The 25,219-nt window shown below is 36.5% G+C and overlaps 1 protein-coding gene across 1 annotated transcript in view; it reads left to right on the forward strand.

Annotated features, from left to right (window-relative positions):
• Positions 1-22,400, forward strand: part of RRM2B (ribonucleotide reductase regulatory TP53 inducible subunit M2B) — a 37,536-nt gene extending 15,136 nt beyond the window's left edge. The window contains exons 6-9 of the mRNA XM_045979599.1: positions 5,758-5,891; positions 10,163-10,267; positions 12,201-12,314; positions 19,278-22,400. Of these exons, the coding sequence (XP_045835555.1) occupies positions 5,758-5,891; positions 10,163-10,267; positions 12,201-12,314; positions 19,278-19,430 (506 nt within the window). The 3' untranslated portion in view covers positions 19,431-22,400. The remainder of the gene's footprint in view (positions 1-5,757; positions 5,892-10,162; positions 10,268-12,200; positions 12,315-19,277) is intronic.
• Positions 22,401-25,219: the final 2,819 nt, after the last annotated feature.

The raw sequence follows: 25,219 nt of genomic DNA on the forward strand, positions 1-25,219 counted from the left end.
GATAGGTAGCAATGGAAAACGATGAACAGTGTTGCAGTTGGCATGTATTTCATAACTTCCCAGAAAGAAAGAAGAGGAGGGTAGCAGTCACTGTGTGACAACAGCAGGGCTCCAGGTAAATTCTCCATATTGCTCGCTCTCAAGCAGACCATGCTGCAGATGCAGAAAAAGCAGTGGACAAAATTTGGTGTCCATTTATGATAAAAACTCCCAAAAAAGCAAGTATAGAGAAAATATACCTTAACATGATAAAGGCCATATATGACAAACTCAGAGCTAACATTATACTCCGTTATGAAAAGCTGAAAGCCTTTCCTCAAGATCAGGAGCAAGACAAGATGCCCACTCTCACCACTTTCATTCAACACAGTGTTAGAAGTCCTAGCTGGAGCGATAGAGGCAAAGGGGAAAAAAGACATCTAAATTGGAGAGGAAGAAGTAAAACTCGCTGTTTGCAGATGACATGACACATATAGAAAACCCTAAAGACTCCATGAAAAAAACTATTCATTGAAGCTGCAGGATGCAAAATTAGTATGCAGAAATCTGTTGTGTTTCTATACGATAATAACTATCAGAAAGAGAACTTAAACCCATTTACAATTGCACCACCAAGAATAAAATACCTAGGAATACATTTAACCAAGGAGATGAAAACCTGTGTATTGAAAACGCTAAGACATTAATGAAAGAAATTGAAGACACAAATAAATAGAAAGATATTCCATGCTCAGAGATTGAAAGAATCAATATTGCTAAAATATCCATAATACTCAAAACAATCTAGATAAAATGCAATCTCTATCAAACTCCCAATAGCATTTTTTCAAAGTAATAGAACAAATAATTCTAAAATTTATATGAAACCACAAAAAATCCCAAATAGGCAAAAAATCTTGAGAAAGAACAAAACATCATCAAAATTCCTGATTTCAAACTATCTTACAAAGCTACAGTAATCAAACCAGTTTTGTATTGGTGTGAAAACCAGACACATAAATCAATGGAACAGAATAGCCCAGAAATAAAACCCATGCATATATGGTCAATTAATTTATGACAAAGGAGCCAAGAATGTACAGTGGGGAAAAGACAGTCCCTTTGATAAATAGTATTGAGAAAAGTGGTCAACTAAAAGCAAAAGAATGAAACTAAATTACAACTTACACTGTACACAAAAATTAACTCAAAACAGATTAAAGATTTGAATGTATGACCCAAAACCATTAAGCTTCCAGAAGAAAACATAAGTGGTAAACTCTTTGGTACAGGTCTTGATGATGATATTTTGAATTCAGTACCAACAGCAAAAACAACAGAAGCAAAAATAAACAACTGGGACTACATCAAACTAAAACCTTCTGCAAAGCAAAGGAAACCATCAACAAAATGAAAAAGCAATCTACTGGTATCTGATAAGGGGCTAATATCCAAAATATATAAAGAACACATATTATCCAATAGCCAAAAAAAAAAAAAATTAAAATGAGAAGATCTGACTGGCCATTTTTCCAAAAAATGTATACAGACGGCCAACAGACACCTGAAAAGATGCTGAACATCATTAAACCACAGGGATCTGTAAATCAAAACCACCTGTTAGAATGCCTGTTATCAAAAGATAACAAGCGTCCATGAGAATGTGGAACCCTTGTGCACTGTTGGTGGGAACGTACATTAGTAGAGTCACTGGTGAAACCAGTATGGAAGTTCTTCAAAAAATTTATGGAAACAACCTAAGTGCCCATCAATGGATGAATAGATAAAGAAAATGTGGTGTGTGTGTGTGTGTGTGTGTGTGTAATAATGGCATATTAGCCATAAAAACACAATGAAATGTCACCATTTGCAACAACATGGATGGACTGTGAGGGCATTAAGCTAAGTGAAATAAAGCAGATGAAGAAAGACAAATACTGTCTGATCTCTCATATAAGAACAAAACTAAAAACTAAAATCTAAGCTCATGGATACAATAGATTGTGGTTGTAAGAGGCGGGGGGTCAGAAGAAATTAGTGAAAGGGGTCAGAAAGTTAAAAGAGAGTCTGTATGGCTTACTTGGACAAATATTAGTAATAAGCAAAACAAATAGGCTAATGTGTAAACTTATGGAAAAAAAAAGAATAAACATTTCCCATTACAGTTGACTCTTGAACAACATGAGTTGACCTATGTGGGCCCACTTATATACAGATTTTTTTTTATAAATATAATACAGTACTGTAAATGTATTTTCTCTTTCTTATAAATTTCTTAATAAAATTTTCTTTCGTTTTATTGTGAGAATACAGTATATAATACATATAACACAAAAAAATATGTGTTGACTTATCTGTAAGGCTTCCAGTCAACAGTATGTTATTACTAGCTAGGTTATGGGGAAGTCAGAAATTGTAAATGGATTTTTAACTGCGCAGGAGCTTAGCATCCCTAACCTCCATGTTGTTCAAGGATCAACTGTACATGCAAAAAAAAAAAATCTAAAATTTCACATATTTTGTTGAAGATCCTAAGAACAAAAAATTGAAAGTATCATTTTAAAGAATAGGTTTTGGGAGTGCCTGAGTTCAGGGTCATGAGATTGAGCCCCACGTCAGGCTCCACACTCAGTGGGGAGTCTCCTGGAGATTCTCTCTTCCTCTCCCTCTTCCCCCCTACCTTGTGTTCTCTCTCTTACTCTAAAATAAATAAATAAATCTTTTAAAAAATTAAAGAATAAGTTTTGTACCAACTCAAAGAATATAATAAAAAACAGAATTTCCTGAAACGAAGACATAAATTTATACATCAAAAGAATCCTTCATTATATAGGACCTACATAATAAAGAACTATACACTCTGAGTGAAATTATTGAAAGGCAAAGGTAGAGGAAATACGGCAGAAATAAAGTTACCTCCTAAAGAAAAAAAAACTATACCTTACTTTCCCATAGCTAAAACAGATGATGAGGCCTTCACTCTCATTATAGCTTTTAGAATAAATATTTTGGAAGTCTCTTTTTATTTTTTTTTTAAGGTTTTTTTTTTTTTTTTTTTAATTTATGACAGAGACACAGCAAGAGAGGGAACACAAGCCAGGGGAGAGGAAAGGGAAAAGCAGGCTTCCCGCCGAGCAGGGAGCCTGATGTGGGGCTCGATCCCAGAACCCCGGGATCATGACCTGAGCTGAAGGCAGACACCTAACGACAGCCACCCAGGCGCCTGGAAGTCCCTTTTTTTTTTAAAGATGTTATTTATTTATTTGGCAGACAGAGATCACAAGTAGGCAGAAAGGCAGGCAAAGAGAGAGAGAGGGAGGAGGAAGCAGGCTCCCTGCTGAGCAGAGAGCCCAATGTGGGGCTTGATCCCAGGACCATGAGATCGTGACCTGAGTGGAAGGCAGAGGCTTAACCCACTGAGCCACCCAGGCACCCCCCTTTTTAATTTACATCTACTCTTGAAATTTGTTAAGTTTACCTTTCTTAATCCTTTACCAAAAAAAGTAGCCTTCTCTAACAATTTCTGTCATGACTTTCATTCTTTAGCGTTCACATGAATGCATAGAGTAGTTAAAATTAAAATTTCCTCTTACTCACAATGTGTGTATTATGATCTAGTTGTTTTACATTTAAATGTGCAGGGGCGCCTGGGTGGCTCAGTGGATTAAGCCGCTGCCTTCGGCTCAGGTCATGATCTCAGGGTCCTGGGATGGAGCCCCGCATCGGGCTCTCTGCTCCGCAGGGAGCCTGCTTCCTCCTCACTCTCTGCCTGCCTCTCTGCCTACTTGTGATCTCTCTCTCTGTCAAATAAATAAATAAAATCTTTAAATGTGCACATGACGTTACCTCAGTGACAATGAAGAATGCATCAATTGTAACCATCCATTATCTTACTAATAGCAAGATGAAAATATAGTAATCTATATGTTAAAATACGGACAATTCTTCATCCTAAAAAATATAGCTAGCCTAAAGAGCCATTTTTGTTGCCAAGACCATAGTGATTATTACTATATTTGTATTTAGTGTAGTATACTAAAGATTCTTCTCTTAATTCCTTCTACACAGTATATATTCAGTAAGTACTTATTTAATTTATATTTCTTCTGTTATTTTTTTTCAAAGTGACTTTTAAAATTGTAAAAATAAAATGCTATAGAACTTTTTCTGATGTTTTGGGCTACTAATAGACAAGTATTTTATATAACTGATCTGATTTGATTTATTTAAGATAATCAGGGAAAAGAATGAGGATAAGCCAGAGCACTATTTAGAGACTGCCAGAAATATTTAAGAAATACTTAAATTTAAGTCATCTTTCTTTTTGAAATTTAAATATTATAATTACCTTTGTTCTGGAAGTTATACGTTTTCATAGAATAAATAATGTCTTTTATCATCTAATGCTTAGATATTTTTCATTTATTCAGTTCAGAACACATTTATTAAGCACATGCTCTGGTCCTGTGACGGTACTGGGATACAAGCTACGATGTTATTGATGAAACAGACATGTAGTTGGTTCAAGCCCTCAGCTGCCTTTATCCCATAGTCTTATAGACCAAAACTTTCTCCCTAGACAGACATGTATATAAAAATATGTCTCTTGAGCATATGCAGTGTGGTGAGATTTGTTTGGGTTAGACTTCTGATCAACCCCTAGAGACAGTAGATGTCTCCTTTTAGGAGATGGTCTTCTGCAAAGTCCTTGCCTAACAGTGAGTAACCTTTGAAATTAGGTCTTATATATTTAGCAGAAGATAGTATTTTTGCTTATGTGATAGGATATTTTATCCAACAGATATTCTCTTTAGCTGGATTCATATTTTTTTCTTTTCTTTTTTTTTTTTAAAGATTTTATTTATTTATTTGACAGACAGAGATCACAAGTAGGCAGAGAGGCAGGCAGAGAGAGAAGAGGAAGCAGGCTCCCCGCCAGGCAGAGAGCCCCATGTGGGGCCCGATCCCAGGACGCTGGGATCCTGACCTGAGCCAAAGGCAGAGGCTTTAACCCACTGAGCTACCCAGGCGCCCCCATTTTTTTTTCTTTGAAGATGCGTGGCAGTGTTTTTTGAAATGAAATGTTTGCTGCTGATCCGTAAGATATCTTAGGATTCTAAAAATGAAAACCTCAGCAACCTCCCCTCCCTCAAACATAAAGAGGGAGACCTTTGTCATAAAATCTTATCTTCTACTCTCTATTCCAATACATGCAAACACTTAATATGCACATACTACACTCATAGGCATGTGTGGTTCACAGCTAAGTGACTTCTTTTTTTTTTTTTTTTTTTGAGTAGGAAAGATCTCCTTTGTCCAGAGACCAAGACCGCTAGGAGTCCAATGTCTGACATAAGATTTTTTTTTTTTTAAGATTTTATTTATTTATTTGACAGACAGAGATCACAAGGAGGCAAAGAGGCAGGCAGAGAGGAGGAAGCAGGCTCTCCGCTGAGCAGAGAGCCCGATGTGGGGCTCAATCCCAGAATCCTGGGATTATGACCCAAGCCAAAGGCAGAGGCTTTAACCCACTGAGCCACCCAGGAGTCCCTGACATAAGATTTAAAGTAGACATACCTACGTACCTTTCTTCTGTAGTAGGTAGAAGTGACATATTTCCTCTGAAGACCCTTGGCCATGACACTAATTTGTTAATTTTGATTTTTGAAAAAATAGCTGTGATATATATGTAAAAATATGTATATTTTATAGATGTGAGCTTGAAAATGTTTACAGGATGTGATATTTCAGAAAATAAAACTATTTTATGTCTCCCAGGGGAAAGAGTGGTAGCTTTTGCAGCTGTGGAAGGGATTTTCTTCTCGGGATCTTTTGCTGCTATATTTTGGCTAAAGAAAAGAGGTCTCATGCCTGGACTCACGTTTTCCAATGAACTCATCAGCAGAGATGAAGTAAGGAATGAAATATTCTTCTAGTTAATATTTGTATTTGGTGTTCATTTATTTTTCTTTGCCCTGGAAAAATGATGATATCCTGGTAATTAAAAGAAAACACAAAGTAATTTCTTCCTTGGTTTGTAAGAATTGTATTTTTCTCCTGTCTCTTACTGTTCATCAGTCTCCATGATCATCCTTAAATACATCAAATCCTGGGTTCTGACCTTGGCCTCTCTCCTTCACTGTACATGACCTTTTCCCGGCTGATCTTATCTATTTCCATGGGATCAGCAACCATTTAGATGCTCCTAAAAAACCCAAGCTTGAGCGCTTTCTTTCCTGAGCTTCAAACCCAAGTGGTCAAGTGCATTTTAGTTTCTCCTGGAAGTCTCCACAGATAACTCAAACCTAATATTTCAGAAATCAAACTCATCATCTTTGTCCCCAGATTCATTGTTCTATTTTCCCTGTCTCATTCGGTGGTGCTACCTTCTATCCAGTCATCCAAATTTGAAATCTGAAAGTCATTGTGGATTGCTTTTTCCCTTTCTCAGCCACATCCAGCCAGTAACTCCATCTTGTCTCCCTTTGCCTGCGATACCCTTTCCATCTTCCTGCCATTTTTTTTTCTGTCTGTTGATTACCTTCTTACAAGTTGCAACTCAAAACTTCCCTGACTCAGTTAGATAGAACTGACCACTTTTCCTCTATGTATCCCTTTGAAAGGGAAATCTGTCCCTGTCTTAGAGTCAGTAACATGTACTATACTTCCTGCCTCTCTCCTCTGCTGGACTCAAGGCTACCTATGTGCAAGCACCTTGTCTTACTTTTTATTCCTCTTCTCAGGGTTTAGCCCATCATAGCCATCAGCTTACAGGTGTTGGCTACCCTAATCCTGGCCGCTCAGCTTATTTCTAAGTGACCTTGTCAAGTTATCAACTTCTCTGAGCCCCAGTTGCTTCAACTATAAATCTTGACAGGGTTTTATTAAAATAAAAGGAGCTGGTATGTGTGAAAGTACTTTATAAGTAAGTGCCATAAAATGCTTTCTATAATTTTTGTTGTTTCATGTCTTTCAGTTGCTAATAATTTTTATCGTGAATGTCATATATGATAATTATAGAGAGTTAAGAGAATAAAATCACTCAATCTTAACAGAGATAACCACTATTAGTATTTCATTGTATTTCTTTTCAGACAATTTTCTATAGTTAAACCTATGTAGATATATATGAACATCATTTTATAATCTGAAATATTCTGCCTTTTTCATATTTTTATGAGCTGAGTTTTTTTTTTAGCAGAACATTGTGAGCATTTTTTTTTATTAAATCAAGCATTTTTTGGAAAGAGTAGTTTTTACAAAAGAGTAGTTTGGTTAGATATATAATATTCTAATGAAACTGTTTCACTTATTGGACTATTCTATACTTGGAAATTTAGGTTATTTCCAGTTTTTTGCTTATTTCTTTTGCTATAATGTAAAATGAATATGTTTTGTGTATAAGCTTTATCTCAATTTCATATTGTTTTCCTAAGCTAGGTTGCTTAGAAATACAATTACTATGTTATAATGTATAATCATTTTGAAGGTTACCCATACTAATTTCCAGATTTCTTCCCAGAAGTTTTATAGAAAACCCCACCTAGCAACATAACGAACATGTCTTCTCTTACCATAACCTCACCAGAATTTGGATTTGTGTTTTAAATCGTTGACAAAGTTGATAGGGATAATGGTTCCTCATTATTGGTTTTATTCACATTTATTTGATTACTACTTAGAGTGAGCTTTTTTCCCCCATAATGACATTAGTCATTTTTTTTGTCTGTATTTACCTGTATTTATTTATTTGACAGAGAGAGAGCACAAGTAGGCAGAGCAGCAGGCAGAGGCAGCCGCTTAACCGATTGAGCCCTGCATTTACCTATTCTTGTCTTTTGCCTCTATTTCTGTTGGTGTATATTCCCAGTGCATAGTGACTGCTAGGGCTCTCTCAATAATGTTGTTTATGGAATTTGTTATATTTATTGTATGAATATAATATAAAATATTATTTTTGTCATACTTTTGCAAATATTTTCCCAGTTTGTCCTTTGCTTTTTAATTTTGTTTTTTCTTGTAACATACGAAAACCTGAAATTGATGTGATCTACTTCCAGAGAGTAGTTAAGTAATCACATATATTTTCTCTTGACTATAACATCTTACTCTGTAATACAGTTGGGCTCTGTTTAGTACTAAGTACAGAATTTGATATAAATGTAGTATAGGATAAGTTAGAATTTAACTTAATTTTATTTCATACACTCAGGCAGTTTTTCTAGTTCTCTTTGTTAAGTAATCCATCCTTCTCCACTGACTTGTGATATCTTCTTTTTTGTATATTAAGGGTTTTAAGTGTACTAAAATCTCTTTGGGGGCTATTTTTTTCTTTTCATCAACCTGTCAAATTTCATGCCAAAAAAAAATTTTTTTTTTTAAAGGAGAGGGAGGGGCAGAGGGAGAGGAAGAGGGAGAAAGAGAATCTCAAGCAGGCTCCGTGCCCTGCACAGAGACTGACTTGGGCCTTGATCTCACACCCCTGAGATCAAGACTTGAGTCAAAATCAAGAGTGGGACACTTAACCAACTGAGCCACCTAGGTGCTCCTAAACACTTTTAATTATTGTAGTTTTTTTATGTTTTGATAACTAATAAGATAAATCTCATAACTTTCCTATTAAAACTGTTCTGTAAGATTCTGCCCATTTAATCTTCCAGATTAATTTTTAATTGAAATACATTTGACATATAATATCATGCAAATTAAAGATCTATGACATGTTAATTTTGTACATTTATATATTGTGATATGATTGCCATTGTAGTGAGAATTGGCACCTCTACCACATTACTTAATTATCCTTTTTTTTTTTTAGTTCAAATAATTAAGTTCTAGTCTCAGATTCTTTTAACTGAAAACAATTCTGTTGAGATTTTGATTGGAATTGCTCTAAACCTCAAAATTAATTTTATTCACTTCCTGATTTAACATATGAGTGCCTACCTTTGATTTACTCATCTCTGTAATAGGTAGCTAGCTGTCAGTTCTAATCAACACTTTCTTTAACAGCCTTCACAGTTTATTTGAAATTCAGCCTTTGGTAATTTGAAGTATCCTTTTGAGTCCAGTCGGGGAAAATAGTTTGCCTAACAAATCTTCTAAGATTAACTGTTCAAAGAGGTTTTTTTGTTTTTGTTTTTGTTTTTCCTGATGGTTTCTTCTGGGAATGATAAATAGGAAAATAATCCTTGGAATAACAACCTTTGATTAGAATCTTATCTTTCATTTGCCTTTGGTTTTTGTTGATTTGTTTAGAAAAACCCAAGCATACTCTGATTTGTAATCCTTTAAGATGTATATTCCTTCATCCTCCTAGCCCCTTGGTGGCTTACAAAATTGTTTCTTTTTCGTTGTAGTTTAGAAATGTTCACTGACTCTGCCTTGCTTAATTTTATAATCTCTAGCTTAATTTTGTTTGGTACTACATCATCTTTCTCTGTCTCTGGCCTCTTTCTTTTTTTGTTTTGATTTTTTGCAATTACTTCTGTTGTTTTCAGCTTTATACCATCTGTTCTGTATTTTGGAATCCTGATTATTGTACATTGGATCTCCTTGCTCTGTTCTCTAATTATTTAAAGCTCTATCCCATTTCTTGCATTTGCATAACAATTCTGTTCTCAAGGTATTTCACGAGTTTATTTTCTTCTATGTTTATCTGCAGTGTCATTTCTGCTTTGTACAGCTTCAAATGGCATTCTTAATTCTTTCCATTTTCATTGCACTGAATTTGTTTTTTTCTTGAGCCATTCTTATTGAATATAAATGTTGTCTTTTTGACATCTCTTTAAGTTTCACCTTTAAACACTTAACTGTTTTCAATCATTTCTTAATTTTTTTGAGACATTAGAAATGAATGAATTTTCATTTCAGCCGTTGCTTTGTTTTCCTTTCCAAGATGATTTTGGTTACAGATTTGTTGTTGTTGTTGTTAATTAATTCATCTTTCATATTGATGAATTAAGATTTGCTGGCACTGAAAAGTTTTCATGATAGGTTATTATAATTGGCATTTTAATGAGATTTGAAGGAAAGTAATTCCTGGTACTATGAATCCTTCTTCTAGCTTCCAGAAATTCTGTGTTGCATTCCTAGAACCTAATTTATATGATGCCTGACACATGACAGTGTGAAAATAGGTGATTAAACATTCTTTAACAATGGTATTTTTCTTCTATTTTAGGGGCTTCACTGTGACTTTGCTTGCCTGATGTTTCAGTACTTAGTAAATAAGCCTTCAGAAGAAAGGGTCAGGGAGATCATTGTTCATGCTGTTGAAATTGAACAGGTAAACAAGGAAGCTTGTATGATTAGCACATCTCTTTTTCTCTGATGTTTGTACCATTATTATATTGGATTGACTCAGGAAATTGCCACTTGCAGGTCAAAGCAAAGATCAGTAATTTTCAACCTGACAGTACCAACAGATGATGCACTGCAATTATCATGTCAGTGTATAATTTGGTTTGTAAGTAAATGTTATATGTTAAGCTTCTATGAACACTAAAATCTGTTTTGGAACTGTTTTTTTCTGTCTCATTGGTCTGTCACATTCTATGCCATAGCAAACTATTTGAATTATTTTAGCTTTAATTTATTTATTTTTTTTTTTTTTAGATTTTCAGCTACTAAAGGGTAATGACAGTTTCTTGTTTGTTTTGTATTTTCAAAACTGAGCATGGTATCTAGCTTGAAGTATTCACTAAATGTTTATAGAATTAGTAAATCAATGAATTAGTGAATAGTAAAGCTTAATAAATAGAATGTCAAAACCTCTAACCACAAAGACGTAGATGTTCCACTTAGGATTTTTTTTTTTTATATATCATTTGAAAGAACTAGTTTAAAAGTAAAATAAATTAAAAAAAAAAAGTTTTTATGATGTTCGGTTAGCCACCATACAGTACATCGTTAGTTTTTGATGCAGTGTTCAACAATTCCTTAGTTGTGTACAGCACGCAGTGCTCATCACAACACATGTCCTCCTTAATACCCATCACCCAGTTAGCTCATCCCCCACCCGCCTCCCTTCTATAACCCTCAGTTTGTTTCCTGGAGTCCAGAGTCTCTCATGGTTTGTCTCCCTCTCTGATTTCTTCCCAGTTTTCCCTCCCTTCCCCTGTGGTCCTCCATGCTATTCCTTATGTTCCACATATGAATGAAACCATATGATAATTGTCTTTCGTTGCTTGACTTATTTAGTAAAATAAAATTTTTTAACTCTTAAAAAAATACTCTAAAACTCTAAAAAACTCTAAAAAAAAATAAACACATTAGGGTGCCTGGGTGGCTTAATCAGTCAAGCATCTGCCTTCAACTCAGGTCATGATCCCAGGATCCTGGGATCGAGTCCCACATCATTGGGGGCTCCCTCCTCATTGGGGAGTCTGCTTCTCCCACTGTCCCACTTCCCCACTTGTGTGCTCTCTCTTACTTTCTCTCAAAAATTAATAAATAAAATCTTTTTTTAAATTAAAAAAAAAAACATTAACCATTTGAATTTAATTCTCAAAATGATTAAAAATACCAAAATGCATTTCATGCATTTTCTCCTTCCTAATGTGAAAACCACAGCTATTGAACTATACAGTATTTTTTTAAGAGTTTAAAATGAGGAGGGAGCCCCCAATGATGTGGGACTCGATCCCAGGATCCTGGGATCATGACCTGAGTTGAAGGCAGATGCTTGACTGATTAAGCCACCCAGGCACCCTAATGTGTTTATTTTTCCCCTATTAACACTTAACCACTGTCTTTCAATATAGTTGGAGTTCAATTTATCTCCCAACCCCCACATCCATTTTTATTTTTTTCTCATTTTCTTTGCTAAGTGTGTTTCTATCTTTCCCAATTCCCTTCCACAACCATGTGCCCAACAATGATCATCTTTGGTGAATCTTTTTCCAGATATTTCAGAGCAAAATATCTCATTTTTTCAATGGAGAAAACCTATGAATTAAGGTCCTATAATGCTACTCTGTAAAATACCAGTAATTTGATAGTTTCAATTTACTTAGGCTATTTGAGAATATGAAATACTGTGAATAGTAATACCCCAAACATTTTTAAACAAATGAACGTTGCCATGTTGAAAGAATTTACCCTAGTATACTTTCCTCAGGGATTTAGATGATTAAAAAATGAAAACCCTATTTTTATTGGGAAAGTATGAATTTATTGTTCTATCTCTGTATTCTATTCTGTTTTTGTTAATATCTTAGGAGTTTTTAACAGAAGCCCTACCAGTTGGCCTCATTGGAATGAATTGTGTTTTGATGAAACAGTATATTGAGTTTGTAGCTGACAGATTACTTGTGGAACTTGGATTCTCAAAGGTAAGGTATTTAAAAATATATTACTACAAGCTAAAATGTTATACCAAGTAAGGCCACTAAGATACTATATTTTATTGAAAGCATTTGTAACATACCTGTCTACTTTTTAAAATGTGTGTGACAAGCCCTGTTTTGCATAAACAAATTGGTCTTGCGAAATCCTTTGGAACTTGGAATTCATGACAGAAGTAGGAGGCTGATAAATCTTATTAATTGAGCTCAATAAATTACTTATAATAATTGTAGGTATTTAATAGGATTATCTTTAAGTAAATCGGATTTATTATGTTTATATATGTTTACCCTCATAAATTCCCATAGGTTGATATTGTAATTTTTTATGTTAATATTTTTTAAACGATTTATTTATTTATTTTAGGGAGTGGGAGAGAGAGAGCTCAACTGCAGGAAAGGGCAGAGGAAGAGGGAGAGAGAGAGAATCCCCAAGCAGACTCCCCGTTGAGCGTGGAGGCCACATGGGTCTCAGTCCCAGGACCCTCAGGGCATGACTTGAGCTGAAGTCAAGAGTCTGCTTCTTTATCTTTTTTTAAAGATTGTATTTATTTATTTGACAGACAGAGATCAGAAGTAGGCAGAGAGAGAGGGAGAAGCAGGCTCCCTGCTGAGCAGAGAGCCCGATGCGGGGCTCGATCCCAGGACCCTGGGATCATGACCTGAGCCGAAGGCAGAATCTTTAACCCACTAAGCCATCCAGGCGCCCCAAGAATCTGCTTCTTAATTGACTAAGTCATCCAGGAGCCCCACAATTGAATTTCTTTTAAAGCCTATTTACCTTTTATTTGTTTAGTGAGATTAGTTCATCAGAAATTAATACTTTTATTTTTTTATTTTTTAAAAGATTTATTTATTAGAGAGAGAGAGAGAGCGTGCGCTAGCGAGTGAGCTTGGTGGGGAGGGGCAGAGGGGGAGGGCAAGAATCTTAATTTTAAGCAGATTCTAAGCCGAGCGCCGAGCCCCACACAGGCTCCATCTCCCGACCCTGAGATCACAACCAGAGCTGAAACTAAGAGTCAGATAATTAACCAACTGAGCCACCCAGACGCCCCTGAACTTTAAATACGAGTAGTTATTAGTTAGGCATTAACTGTCATAATTTGACCCTTTGAACTCAGTTGTCTTAAAACTTATTTTTCATTTTGTTTATCGGAGATAATATACCTGAATATCATAAAGAGGTATGCTTCTCACAGAACAGATGGAGCCTACGCCAGTCTACCTGGGTTCCAATCCTGGTTCTGCCACTTTCTAGCTATAGGACCTCAAGCAAGTTGCGTAACCTCTTATCCCCATTTCTTTGTCCATCAAAGGGAGATGATAATAATAATACTTACCACAAAAGATTGTTGATGAGTTGGTATACTTAAAGCATTTCGAATAGTATCAGACATACAGTAAATGCACACTAAGTGGTCATGTCGTCTTCACCGTAATTGGAACATTCATAGATCTTGACTATGTACTATCTATATGATGGTAATTAGAAATTAGAGGTTTTCACTTCTTAGCATGGAAATGTGAGTTTACATTGTATTTAATGAGAAGCGTTATGAAATCCATGATGCTGGAGTAATCATTACCTTTCTCAGTAATGCATTTATATTCTGGTAGCCACAGAAATACCATCATGAAAGAGCCCGATAAGGCAAAGGTTTTTGTAAGATGAACTGTAGTTTATTATTTTAGTTATAAAATTCTGTGTTGACTGATAATGAGTGGAGAAGTCAAGATTATAATTGCATTAATATGATCTCTTAAATTTATAAACTATATATTTTTTAAAATTGTGTTTGTTCCTAAGTAATACCAATATTTTTGTTACAGGAAAATTAATTTCCTCACTTGAGCCTTAAAGAGAACTCAGTGTGATTTAACTGACCACCATATCCTCACACTTTGACATCCATGTTCTCCTGCTTTTTAGAAAACTGTGGACTCCTGGGTCTAATTTTCCCTTTGGGAACTGGCTCACTGTAGATCTATAAAACATCCCACCTACAGAAGAAAAATCTAAATGTAGTATGAAACATCGTTTTTCCACAGGCCTTCAACAAAACTCAATAAATCCCAAAAAGCAGAAATTATATAGACCTTTTAGATTTTAATGCAGTAAAAGCAGAAATTAACAATGAAAGATTGCCAAAAAATTCTGTCTACTTAGAAATTCAGAAGCTGTCCTTTAAAATGAAAATACAAAGTAATAGAAAATGTGAACTAAATGGTGATGGGGTTACTATATATCAAAACTTATAGAATGTACCCAAATAGATCCTCAAAGGAAAAGTGATAGCCTTGAATGTGTAGATTAAGAAGACAAGACAGTTTAAAATAAATGAACCACACTTTGAATTCAAGAAACTAGAAAAGAACTGTTCCTCTAATGACAGTTTTTAGCAAAATAAGAGATTACTTAAATTAGCAAATGGTTGTCATTTATACAGAATTCTAAGTAGCCATATTAATGTTTTCAACTTCTCTTTTTGGGATTAGTCAACAAATGTTTGAGTGCTTCAGTGGGTCAAAACAAGCCACTTAATTTATTTTTTGGTATTATTGAAATGTAGTTGACATACAGTGTGATGTTAGTTTCAGGTGTGCAACTGACTGACAGTTCCGTACATTACCCAGTGCTCCCCACGATAAGTGTGGTTACCACTTGTCACCATACAGTGTTATTACAATAGATTGACTCTATTCCTTATGTTGTACTTTTCATCTCCAGGACTGACTTATTTTATAACTGAACATTTGTACCTTTAATTCCCTTCACGTATTTTCACCCATCCTCCCCGCTCCCTCTCTCTGGCAGTCACCAGTTTATTCTCTGTATTTATGAGTCTGGTTCTGGTTTTTTGTTTGTTTATATGTTTTGTTTTTCTTAGATTCCACAGAGAAATGAAATCATATGGTATTTCTCTTTCTCTGGCTTACTCCACTTACGGTAATTCCCTCTGGGTCCATCCATGTTGTCACAGATGGCAGGATCTCATTCATTTTTTTTTTTTTCTAAGATTTTATTTATTTGAGAGAGAGCATGAGGAAGAGATCAGGAATGGGGGTGGGGAGGGCTAAGGGAGAGGGAGGAGCCGATTCTGCACTGAGCAGGGAGCCCCAAGGGTGGGACTCGATCCCCGGACCTGGGAATCATAACCTGAGCTGAAGGCACACACTTAACCAACTGAGCCACCCAGGAGCCTGGATCTCATTCGTTTTTATGCTGAGTAATATGTGTGTGTGTGTGTGTGTGTGTGTGTGTGTGTGTGTGTGTGTACGTACATATTATATCTTCCTTATCCATTCTTCTGTTGATAGACCCTTGAGATATATTCACACATCTACTACTGTTGTAAATAATGCTGCAGTAAACGTAAGATGCATATATCTTTTCAGATTTGTGTTTTTGTTTCCTTTGGGTAAATACTCAGTAGTGGAATTACTGGATCATATGGTATTTCTGTTTTTAAGTTTTCAAGGAACCTCCATATGGTTTTCACCAGTGACTGTAACAGTTTACATTCTCCAGCTACAATGCCTGAGAGTTTCCCTTTTCACCACATCCACACCAATGCTTGTTATTTCTTGTCTTTAAAAAAAAAAAAACGTTTTTATTTAGTTATTAGAGAGAGAGCATGAGCAGGGGTTGGGGGTGCCCTGAGGAGGGACAGAGGGAGAAGGAGAAGCAGACTCCCAACTGAGCAGGAGACCTGATACGGGGCTCCATCCCAGGACCCTGGAATTATGACCTGAACCAAAGGCAGGTGCTTAACCAACTGAGCCACACAGGTCCCCTATTTCTGGTCTTTTTGGTACTAAATATTGTGACAGGTGTGAGGCAATATCTCATTGTGGTTTTGTTTTTGCATTTCTTCCTTATTCATTGATGGATCCATTGATGACTAGTGAGTGATGTTGACCATTTTTTCAAGTGTTGGTTGACCATCTGATATCTTCTTTGGAAAAGTGTCTCGCATCTCTGCCCATTTATCCCCCCTCTGGCCATTTTAAAAATCAGATGATTTGCTGTTTGGGTGTTGTGTACATTCTTTAGATGTTTTGGATATTAACCCTTTATTGGATACATCAAATATATAAAATATTTACAAATGTTTTCTCCCATTCTGTAGGTTGCCTTTTTGTTTTATTGATGGTCTCCTTTGCTGTAGTCTTAATAGTTTATTTTTGCTTTTGTTTCTCTTGCATAAGGAGATATATTCATATTTATGTTGCTAAAGCCAAATTCTAAGACATTACTGCCTTTTTTTTTTAAGGAGTTTTATGGTTTCAGGTCTCATATTTAGATCTTTCATCCATTTTGAGTTCATTTTTATGTTTGATGAAGGAAAGTAGTTCAGTTTCATTCTTTTACATGCAGCTGTCCAGTTTTCCCAGCACTATTTATTGAAAAGACTAACTTTTCCTCATTATATATTCTTACCTACTTTGTCGCAGATTAATTGAGCATATAAACATGGGTTTATTTCTTGACTCTTTCCTGTACTATTGATCAAATTATCTGTTTTTTGTGCCAGTACCCTATTGTTTTGATTATCAGAGCTTTCTCGTATATCTTAAAATCTGAGATTGTGATACTTCCAGCTTTGCTTTTCTTTCTCAAGATTGCTTTAGCTATTCAGGGCCTTTTGTGGTTCCATACAATTTTTAGGATGATTCAAGTTATCTGGAAAATACATGCACTTAATTAACTTAGACTTAGTTACCTTGTCCATGCCATGGGTGATTTATTTTTTTAAATAAATAAAAAAAAAGATTTTATTTATTTATTTGACAGAGAGACAGCGAGAGAGGGAACACAAGCAGGAGGAGTGGGAGAGGGAGAAGCAGGCTTCCTGCTGATGTGGGGCTCAATCCCAGGACCCTGGGATCATGACCTGAGTCAAAGGCAGACACTAAATGACTGAACCACCCAAGCGCCCTGCCATAGATGATTTAAATCAGGTTTTTTGGAAGGCTCCAGTTTTAAAATGCAGTAAATCTGTAACTATTGGTTCAATGCTTTTTTCACTATATCCTGCTAGTTCAAATTTTCACTCCCTCTTAGCACATTATTTCTGACAGGAAATGTCATTGAATTCTGTGACTCAACCACACACAACATTTGATCTTTTGTTGAAAAAAAATTACATATGTATATGTAATATTTTATTAAGATATTAAGATTTTTATTAAGTGTCATTAAAAGTCACAGAGCATGCAATTTCCTTTTTTTTTTTAAAGATTTTTATTTATTTATTTATTTGATAGACAGAGATTGCAACTAGTCAGAGAGGCAGGCAGGGAGAGAGAGGAGGAAGCAGGCTCCCTGCGGAGCAGAGAGCCCGACGTGGGGCCCGATCCCAGGACCCTGGGATCATGACCTGAGCTGAAGGCAGAGGCTTTAACCCACTGAGCCACCCAGGTGCCCCATGCAATTTCCTTTTTAACAAATGTATAGTTCAGTGGTTTTTAGTATATTCACAGAGTTGTACAACTGTCACAGCTATCTGTTTCAGAGTATTTTTAGCCACCCACAAAGAAACTGTACCCATTAGCCATCAGCCAAATAATACTCTAAACCAAATTTTATTTATCCATTTATCAGTTGATAGACATTTCAGTAGTTTTGGCCATTAAGAATAATGGAAATAGGAACATTCACTTATAAGTGTTTGTGTGGACAGTGTTTTCATTTCTCTGGGATATGTAACTACAAGTGAAATTGCTATGTCCTGTGGTAACTGTTCTTAATTATTAAGAGGAACTGCCAAACTGTTTTTCAAAGCAACTGCACCATTTTACATCCGGTAGTGTATGAGGGCTTGTTTCTGTGCATCTTCACCAACATGTCTGATGCATCTTTTTTGGTTATAGCCGTCCTAGTGGATATGAAGTAGCATCTCATTGCCGTCTTGATTCTCATTCTCGCTAATGAGTCATGATTTTGAGCATCTTTCCATGTGTTTCTTGGCTTTTGTATACCTTCTTTAGAGAAATATCTGTTTGTTGATTCAGACCTTTACCCATTTTTAATTGGGTTATTTGAATATATTCTTATCCGTGGTGTCCATAATCCCTGCTGGAATACTCCCAAATTTAAAAATCCTGTTTTATTGCCCCTCACGGATCATTGAAAAGTTCCATGGTTTTTCATCAAGCTGTGTCGCCAAGTCTGCTTCTTGACTTCAGAAGTAGTGGAAAAGCTTCTTGTTAACATATATTCCACTTTTTGGGGTGCCTGGGTGGCTCAGTGGGTTAAAGCCTCTGCCTTCGGCTCAGGTCATGCATGATCCCAGGGTTCTGGGATTGAGCCCTGCATCGGGCTCTCTACTCAGCAGGGAGCCTGCTTCTCTTCCTCACTCTCTGCCTGCCTCTCTGCCTACTTGTGATCTCTGTCAAATAAATAAATAAAACCTTAAAAAAAACTTATATTTCACTTTTTGTTTGGAGACATCTATGGATAGCATTTATTCTCTTTTCTCATCACTGTCCCTTAACATCAATGGGTTAATTATCTGTTATGAACTAAGAAACATGGTAAGGTTCACAGTACATTTTTGGTAATTCAATATTTTGTAGTATCATGTCTATGTGACCACCTAATGGTTATACCTGTGAAAAGGTCTGTAATGTCTATGGTGTATTGGATCTTTCAAGCTGCAAAAACATTTTAGTTTGATTGGCATTAAATCTTTCATTTCTGCAGTAATATATGTCTTCTTCCTACTTCTTAAAATACTAGAGATGCTAGTGTAGTTTCTTAAAGTTAGTAGGTGATCTCAATTGTGTTACAACTAATCAGCCTTGAGTGCCTTTAGGACCTTCTGGAATCATGGATCCTACAGGGGACTAGACAGGTGTTAGGAGACCTGAGCTTGTTAGTTATCTGTTCGTCTTGTGGATGTGATTTGGCTTCTTCAGAACGTCTTATAACATGTCCTTTCTTTTTAGGTTTTTCAGGCAGAAAATCCCTTTGATTTTATGGAAAACATTTCTTTGGAAGGGAAAACAAATTTCTTTGAGAAACGAGTGGCAGAGTATCAACGTTTTGCAGTCATGGCAGAAACCACAGATAACGTCTTCACCTTGGATGCAGATTTCTAAAACGCTTCTCGTATATAAACCTATCACTGGTAGATAGCAGTCTGTTTTTCTTTGCTGAAAGAAAACCCCACCAAACTTGAAGTACCTCCTTTAGGGAATAGAAATTTGCTCAAGAGGAAGTCTAAAACCAAACTTCAAATCAAGTTGGATTTATATAAATACACTCTAATTTTCTTGTTGAACAACCAGCTTGTTACTTAAATGCTTTTGTTGTGTCACTAAAATATAAGATGGTACTATGTGGGGGTTAAGAGCATGAGGTGAGGGGTCAGATACGAGTTCGACTTTCTGCCCTTACTACTTGTGTGATTCTTGGCAAGTCAGTTAATCTCTCTAAATCTCAGTGTATGGATCTTTAAAGTGAATGTAATAGTAGGTCCTAAATTTATCACATGGATATGAGGACTAAGCCACGAATAAATGCTTAGCCAATATTACCACCACCAATATTACCACTATTACTATTATGACTTACTAATAGTGTTAATTACAGTGATATTGTGATAAAATGCTCCCCTGTCCTCCAAGTAATTGTGATTCTGGGTCTAAAGATCTAGATTAAATCTTTGTTTGAAACAATGTTTGAGGGAGAATGCAAGGATTTCATTTAAGAGATTATAATTCTCATTAACTTGAGAATAACTTCTTTGGATTCCTCAGCATGTGATAAAGGAAATTTAGGTCTTAGTTGCTTTGGGCAGGATACGTAGGAAGTGGAATTCAGGAAGTTATCCTGGCAGTTGACCTTGTAAGTAAAATGATTCTTCTCCTTTGGAAGTCGAAATGATCACTGTTGCCAGACATAGTCCTGAAATGTTTAAAGCCCAGGTGAATTAGCTAGAATAGCATTTCCCAAAGAGTATTCTAAGAGCTGTTAGCCCCTCTAGATATTTTGAGGGGAAAGAAAAGGGATTCTGTGGTCAGATGAATCTGGGAAATGTTTATCTTCCCTTCCTCTTTGGAACATATAGTCAGTACATCAAGGATAGAGAAATTCTAAGTACGTAAGCTTATTCCGCCTCCTGCAGACTTACTTAATACAAATACAAATAGAAATTTTTCACCTGTTAACATCTCATCCAACTGGTGTTCCTCAGAACATAGCTTGGAAAAAGTTGGCCTTGAACCATTTTACACTTAGAGGAAGGAGTTGGGAACTGAGTTCAGGAGACGTGGTGGGGATTACTGACCCATTCGTATTTGTGCCAAGCTGAGTAATGCACCTGATACTGACCTCAGCTGTGCTTCTTTAATACTCTTTAAACTCTTTTATTCTGTTACAGGGTATAGTCCAAATAATGGAACTATGCCTCCTACACAGCAGCAGATGGCAAGGGAGACAAAGGTCTCTGCAGACGCTGAGTGAGGAGAGGCCGGGAACCCCTCATTATCATTAGGAAGAATCAAGAAGTAGCCTGGGCCCCCCAAACAGTGTGGTTCTCCACTTACAGCAACTTTTTTTATAAAATTCTGCAACCTGGAATTTAGAGATTTTCACTTTGCCTAAATGTTTGCTTCATTTATTCGGCAGTGATCTGACTTTGTAAAACTGGGAGTTCTTGAGCAGGTGCAAGAGGAACGGGTCATAACGTTGTTAGGGAGAGGTCAGAAACATGACATATTTCCGCCTATGACAATGCCATGTAGTTGTTCAGTTTTTCAGTTCTGTGTTGCCGAGTTGGCCAGCTGTTTTTCCATCCTCTCAGGGGATCCCACAACAGTCTTGGGAGCTTGAAGAGCAGCTAGTATTGACATTTTACTAATGGGAGAGAGTGAGGCTCAGAGAAGTTAAATGACTGGGCCAAGATCTGCTCATATCACTGTCCCTACAGTAAACTTCTTTTTTCTTAGAGATTATCATCTTTTTTGTGTTTAGTCCCTTACATCCATCTTCATGTGATTTTGTCTGTTTCCTCATTTGAGTATCGTGTACTTTATCAAGGTGTTGTGTAAATTATTTAACTATATTCAGATAGTGTGTGTTTAAAGATGTGCCTACTACTATCCTGAACACTGAACATTTAAAACTGACAATATCTGCAATGATATCAGAATGAAAGAAAAACGTTTTCAGTGCATAGTCCCTTTGTTTTGAATCCAGATCTTTCTCATAGGTAACGGCAGGTGCCTTAATATGAAGCTTATTTATAGTAGCAATAAACCTAATTCTATCAAGATGAAGAAGTTTTATTACTGAAATACTGGATTTTTAATACACTGGTTTATTATATTCGGTGTTCTAGATCCTTTTCCAGGCCTCCAGGTTGCATATTTATTTATTATGTTTAGTACTTTGGTTCTTAGTTCTTAAGGAATGAAGCAATTGTGGAATCTCTTTTTAATATTATCTTGCAAGTGAAGAAAAAAATTCAGAGTATGTTTACAACTTCTTTTTTTAATAGCACATGTATTTAGATCATTGTTACAGTAGTCAAGTTCATTATTTAGGAATATAAAAACTTGCAGTTCATGACAGATTGCAGTTATTAAACATATTTCATTGTAGTATGTAGAATCATGACTTGGAAAAACTTTGGAAGACAGACCCAGAGCTTTCAGATAAGCCTGTTCTGTTGTTCAGTTACATACAGTAATAAACAATTATTTTTACATACAAGCTTACTCGAGTCCTGTCTTCATTGTCTCATTTTAGAACATCAGATTTTTCTGTTGCTTTTTGCCATTTTGTTTTTTATTCATAAAAAATTGATTACAGTTGACCCTTGAACAACATGGGAGTTAGGGGCACCAATCCCCCTCTCACAGTTGAAAATCTACATGTAGCCTTTGATTCCCCCAAAACTTAACTACTAATAACCTCCTGTTGAGCAGAAGCCTTACCAATAACACAGTCAACATGTATTTTGTGTGCAGTATGTATGATATACTGTATTTTACAATAAAGGAAGCTAGAGAGAATAAAATGTTATTAAGAAAGTTGTAAGGAAGAGAAAATACACTTACAGTACTGTCCCCTAGTGAAAAAAATCTGCATGTAAGTGGACCCATGCAGGTCAAACCCATGTTGTTCAAGGGTCAACTGTATTGAGAAATCATAGCAGTTTGTGTATTTAAAAAATACTTTATTTGACATTCAGAATTTTGCATTTTACCTTTCAATATGCTAACATCAGTGTCATGGAATCCCCAAATTGCATTTGTACAGATTAAGCTAAGGGCTAAATGTCACTAACTGATTTTCAGTGATAAAGAAATCTGCTCTTGGGCTGCATGAAAGCCAGCTTAGTCCTATAATCAGGTTTATGTTTTTCCACTAAATTGAGTGAATTGGTAGCCAACTCAGGAACTCTTGCTCGGCGGAATCTATATGAGTGGCACAGAAGAGAAATCTGTGTATTTTTGTTTTTCCCACCTTTTAAATAATCTCCTTTTTAGACAATTACAAGTTTGCAGGAAAACTTGATATTCCTAGGGCCTTAGGAGGAAAGGATTTAAGCCTTCAAATTTGGGGCTTAATTCTGTTAAGGAAAATATGGGTGAAAATGGAAAGAGAACAGATGGTTTTTTGTTTGTTTTTCATACAGAGAAAAATACAACAATTCAGGCTTCCTAAGTTCACAACATCGTTAACTTGTGCATTTGACTCTTATAAATATGTCTTGATTTTTCCAAATGTAGGGTAGTTTAGCAAAGTTACTCGGTATCTACTGCGTATGTAGAGAGCCTTGTTAGGTGTGGTGTACCTAAGTCTTTTTGCTTAAATACATTATGGTCCATCAAGCCAATCCTGCCTATGTAGGATTTGGGATTTTTTTCCCAAAGAAATGTTATTTTTTTTTTGGATTAGTGTGTTGAAATAAACTATATCAAAGCTGTATCATTTTGTGTGTGTTCTTTTTGAGTAAGAGTATTCCTGATTTGCAACCAAAAGGACCCTGGGTAAAACAAAAATTGGCTCCTGGATATAAACAGTGATTGCAAAGAACCAGTGTTCAGGTGTGTATCAAAGAGCTGGAAGCCCTGATTTGCTCCTTGGGCGTACCCTGAGAGCCAGGTGAGGTCTTCAGTGGAACTCAAGTGCTATTTAGAGGGCAGGGTGAAGAGTAGGAGAGGAAGGTATGGCTGAGATGTGAGTCTTAGAAGAGCAGCGTTGTTGCGCATGAATGGGGCGTGCCTGGCCTGCATGGTCATCCAGCAATAAGAAAAACAACTGTCCTTGTTTTATGTGACCTTTCTCACAACCACATCTGCTCTGTTCATCTCTCCAGGTTAGCGTGTTACCACATCCTAGAAAACGAGCATTCTCCAGTTTGCCTGAGTAAGGGTCAAGGGGTATGTTCTTGATATCCTCTTGTCGTTAATGAGAGTGTCCAAATTCTGCAAGGAAAATTTAATGCCCAGTAAAATAATAAGCATTTGTACATACTTCAGCGCTTATAAGGTGACCTTGCAAACTTGTTATTCTAACCACTTCTTTAGTCTACTAGTTTTGTGAGAAATTGCTCTGTCCCCATAATATTGGTAAAGGACCAAAAAGCTCAGACAGGCCACATTACTTGCCCAAGGCCATGCAACTGGTAAAAGAGGCAGGGATTATGACTTTAAATCTCATCATCTTTTCACTGAATGCACCCAAACTTCTACTGCTACTGCTGGTGGTATTCAAGAAGATTTTTCATGGGGCATCATCCCCTAGACCTCGATTCTCTCCCCGACACACTCCATCAGCAAGTGTCAATTTAGAGCTTCAGGTGCCATCCCGCAGAGCTTGCTGGGAATTGTGTTAAGCAACACTTCACGGAGTGGGGAGAGAGCTAACCTGCTGCGGCCTGGCTGGAGTGGTGATAATGTTTGAAGACATCAGAGGTGCAATTTTGGAAACCTTAAATCCTATCTCTACTGTCTAAAACGTTAAGAGCTGTCCAGATCAGAGCTTCTCAAGCAGTCCTTCTCAGAAGTCAGGCTGTAAAGTGGTAACAAATAAAGATACACTTGCTGCAATTTATTTAAATTTCAGGCGCTAAAGCAGCACCTGCCTCTAATTCCGAACATCCCAGATCTCAGAGGACTCGCACTGTCCTTCATGCAGCTCTCTAAAAGTAAGTCGAACCCACCGAAGGCAGTATCCAGATACAATCAACCTTTACATTTCTGAGAAAATGTATTCCAAACACATCTCCTGTGTGTGCTACAATTGTCCTTATCTCCAGGGACTCAGCCGACTCAGCCTCAGAGTTTGACACAGAGGATCTTTCCCTTCCCAGATTTTTTCCTCTGTGCCTGCCTTTTTTACTGGCTCGTCCTTGCTCATCCTCTGGGAATGTCCTTTCTCCGTGTGCTCATAGCTCTCCATAACTGGTGCACGATGTATTAACATTTAATTGAACCCCTTTCAGGTGAGAACAGCGCTCTTTACATGTGTCTTCCGTATGACACACAGGAGTTTGTCAGTATTTCCTGAATGAATGAATGAATGAATGAATGGCAGTCACATGCCATTCATTCATGAACCCTGGTTTCCTGTAATCAGCATAGGCTGTTAGCTAGAAACCATCATTTACAGAGCACACGTGGCCCCTATGCTTCACATAGACCATGTCATTTAATGCTCTGAATCCTGTTGGAAAGCCATTTTTTCCTCCTTCCCTCTACAAATATTTAAGGAGTGTATCCTAAGTGCCAGATGATGCTAGAGGTGCTGGAGATCAAACCATGAAAACACAGACACAACGTCTGCCTCATGGAGCACAGCGGGGTGCAATCATAAGCAAAGAAAATGTTATTTTCTCTATTTTCAAGGTGACTTTCAGAGAGGGCTTACTCCCGAC

Source organism: Meles meles, chromosome 1 (genome assembly GCF_922984935.1).
Source record: "Meles meles chromosome 1, mMelMel3.1 paternal haplotype, whole genome shotgun sequence".
NCBI lineage: Eukaryota > Metazoa > Chordata > Mammalia > Carnivora > Mustelidae > Meles > Meles meles.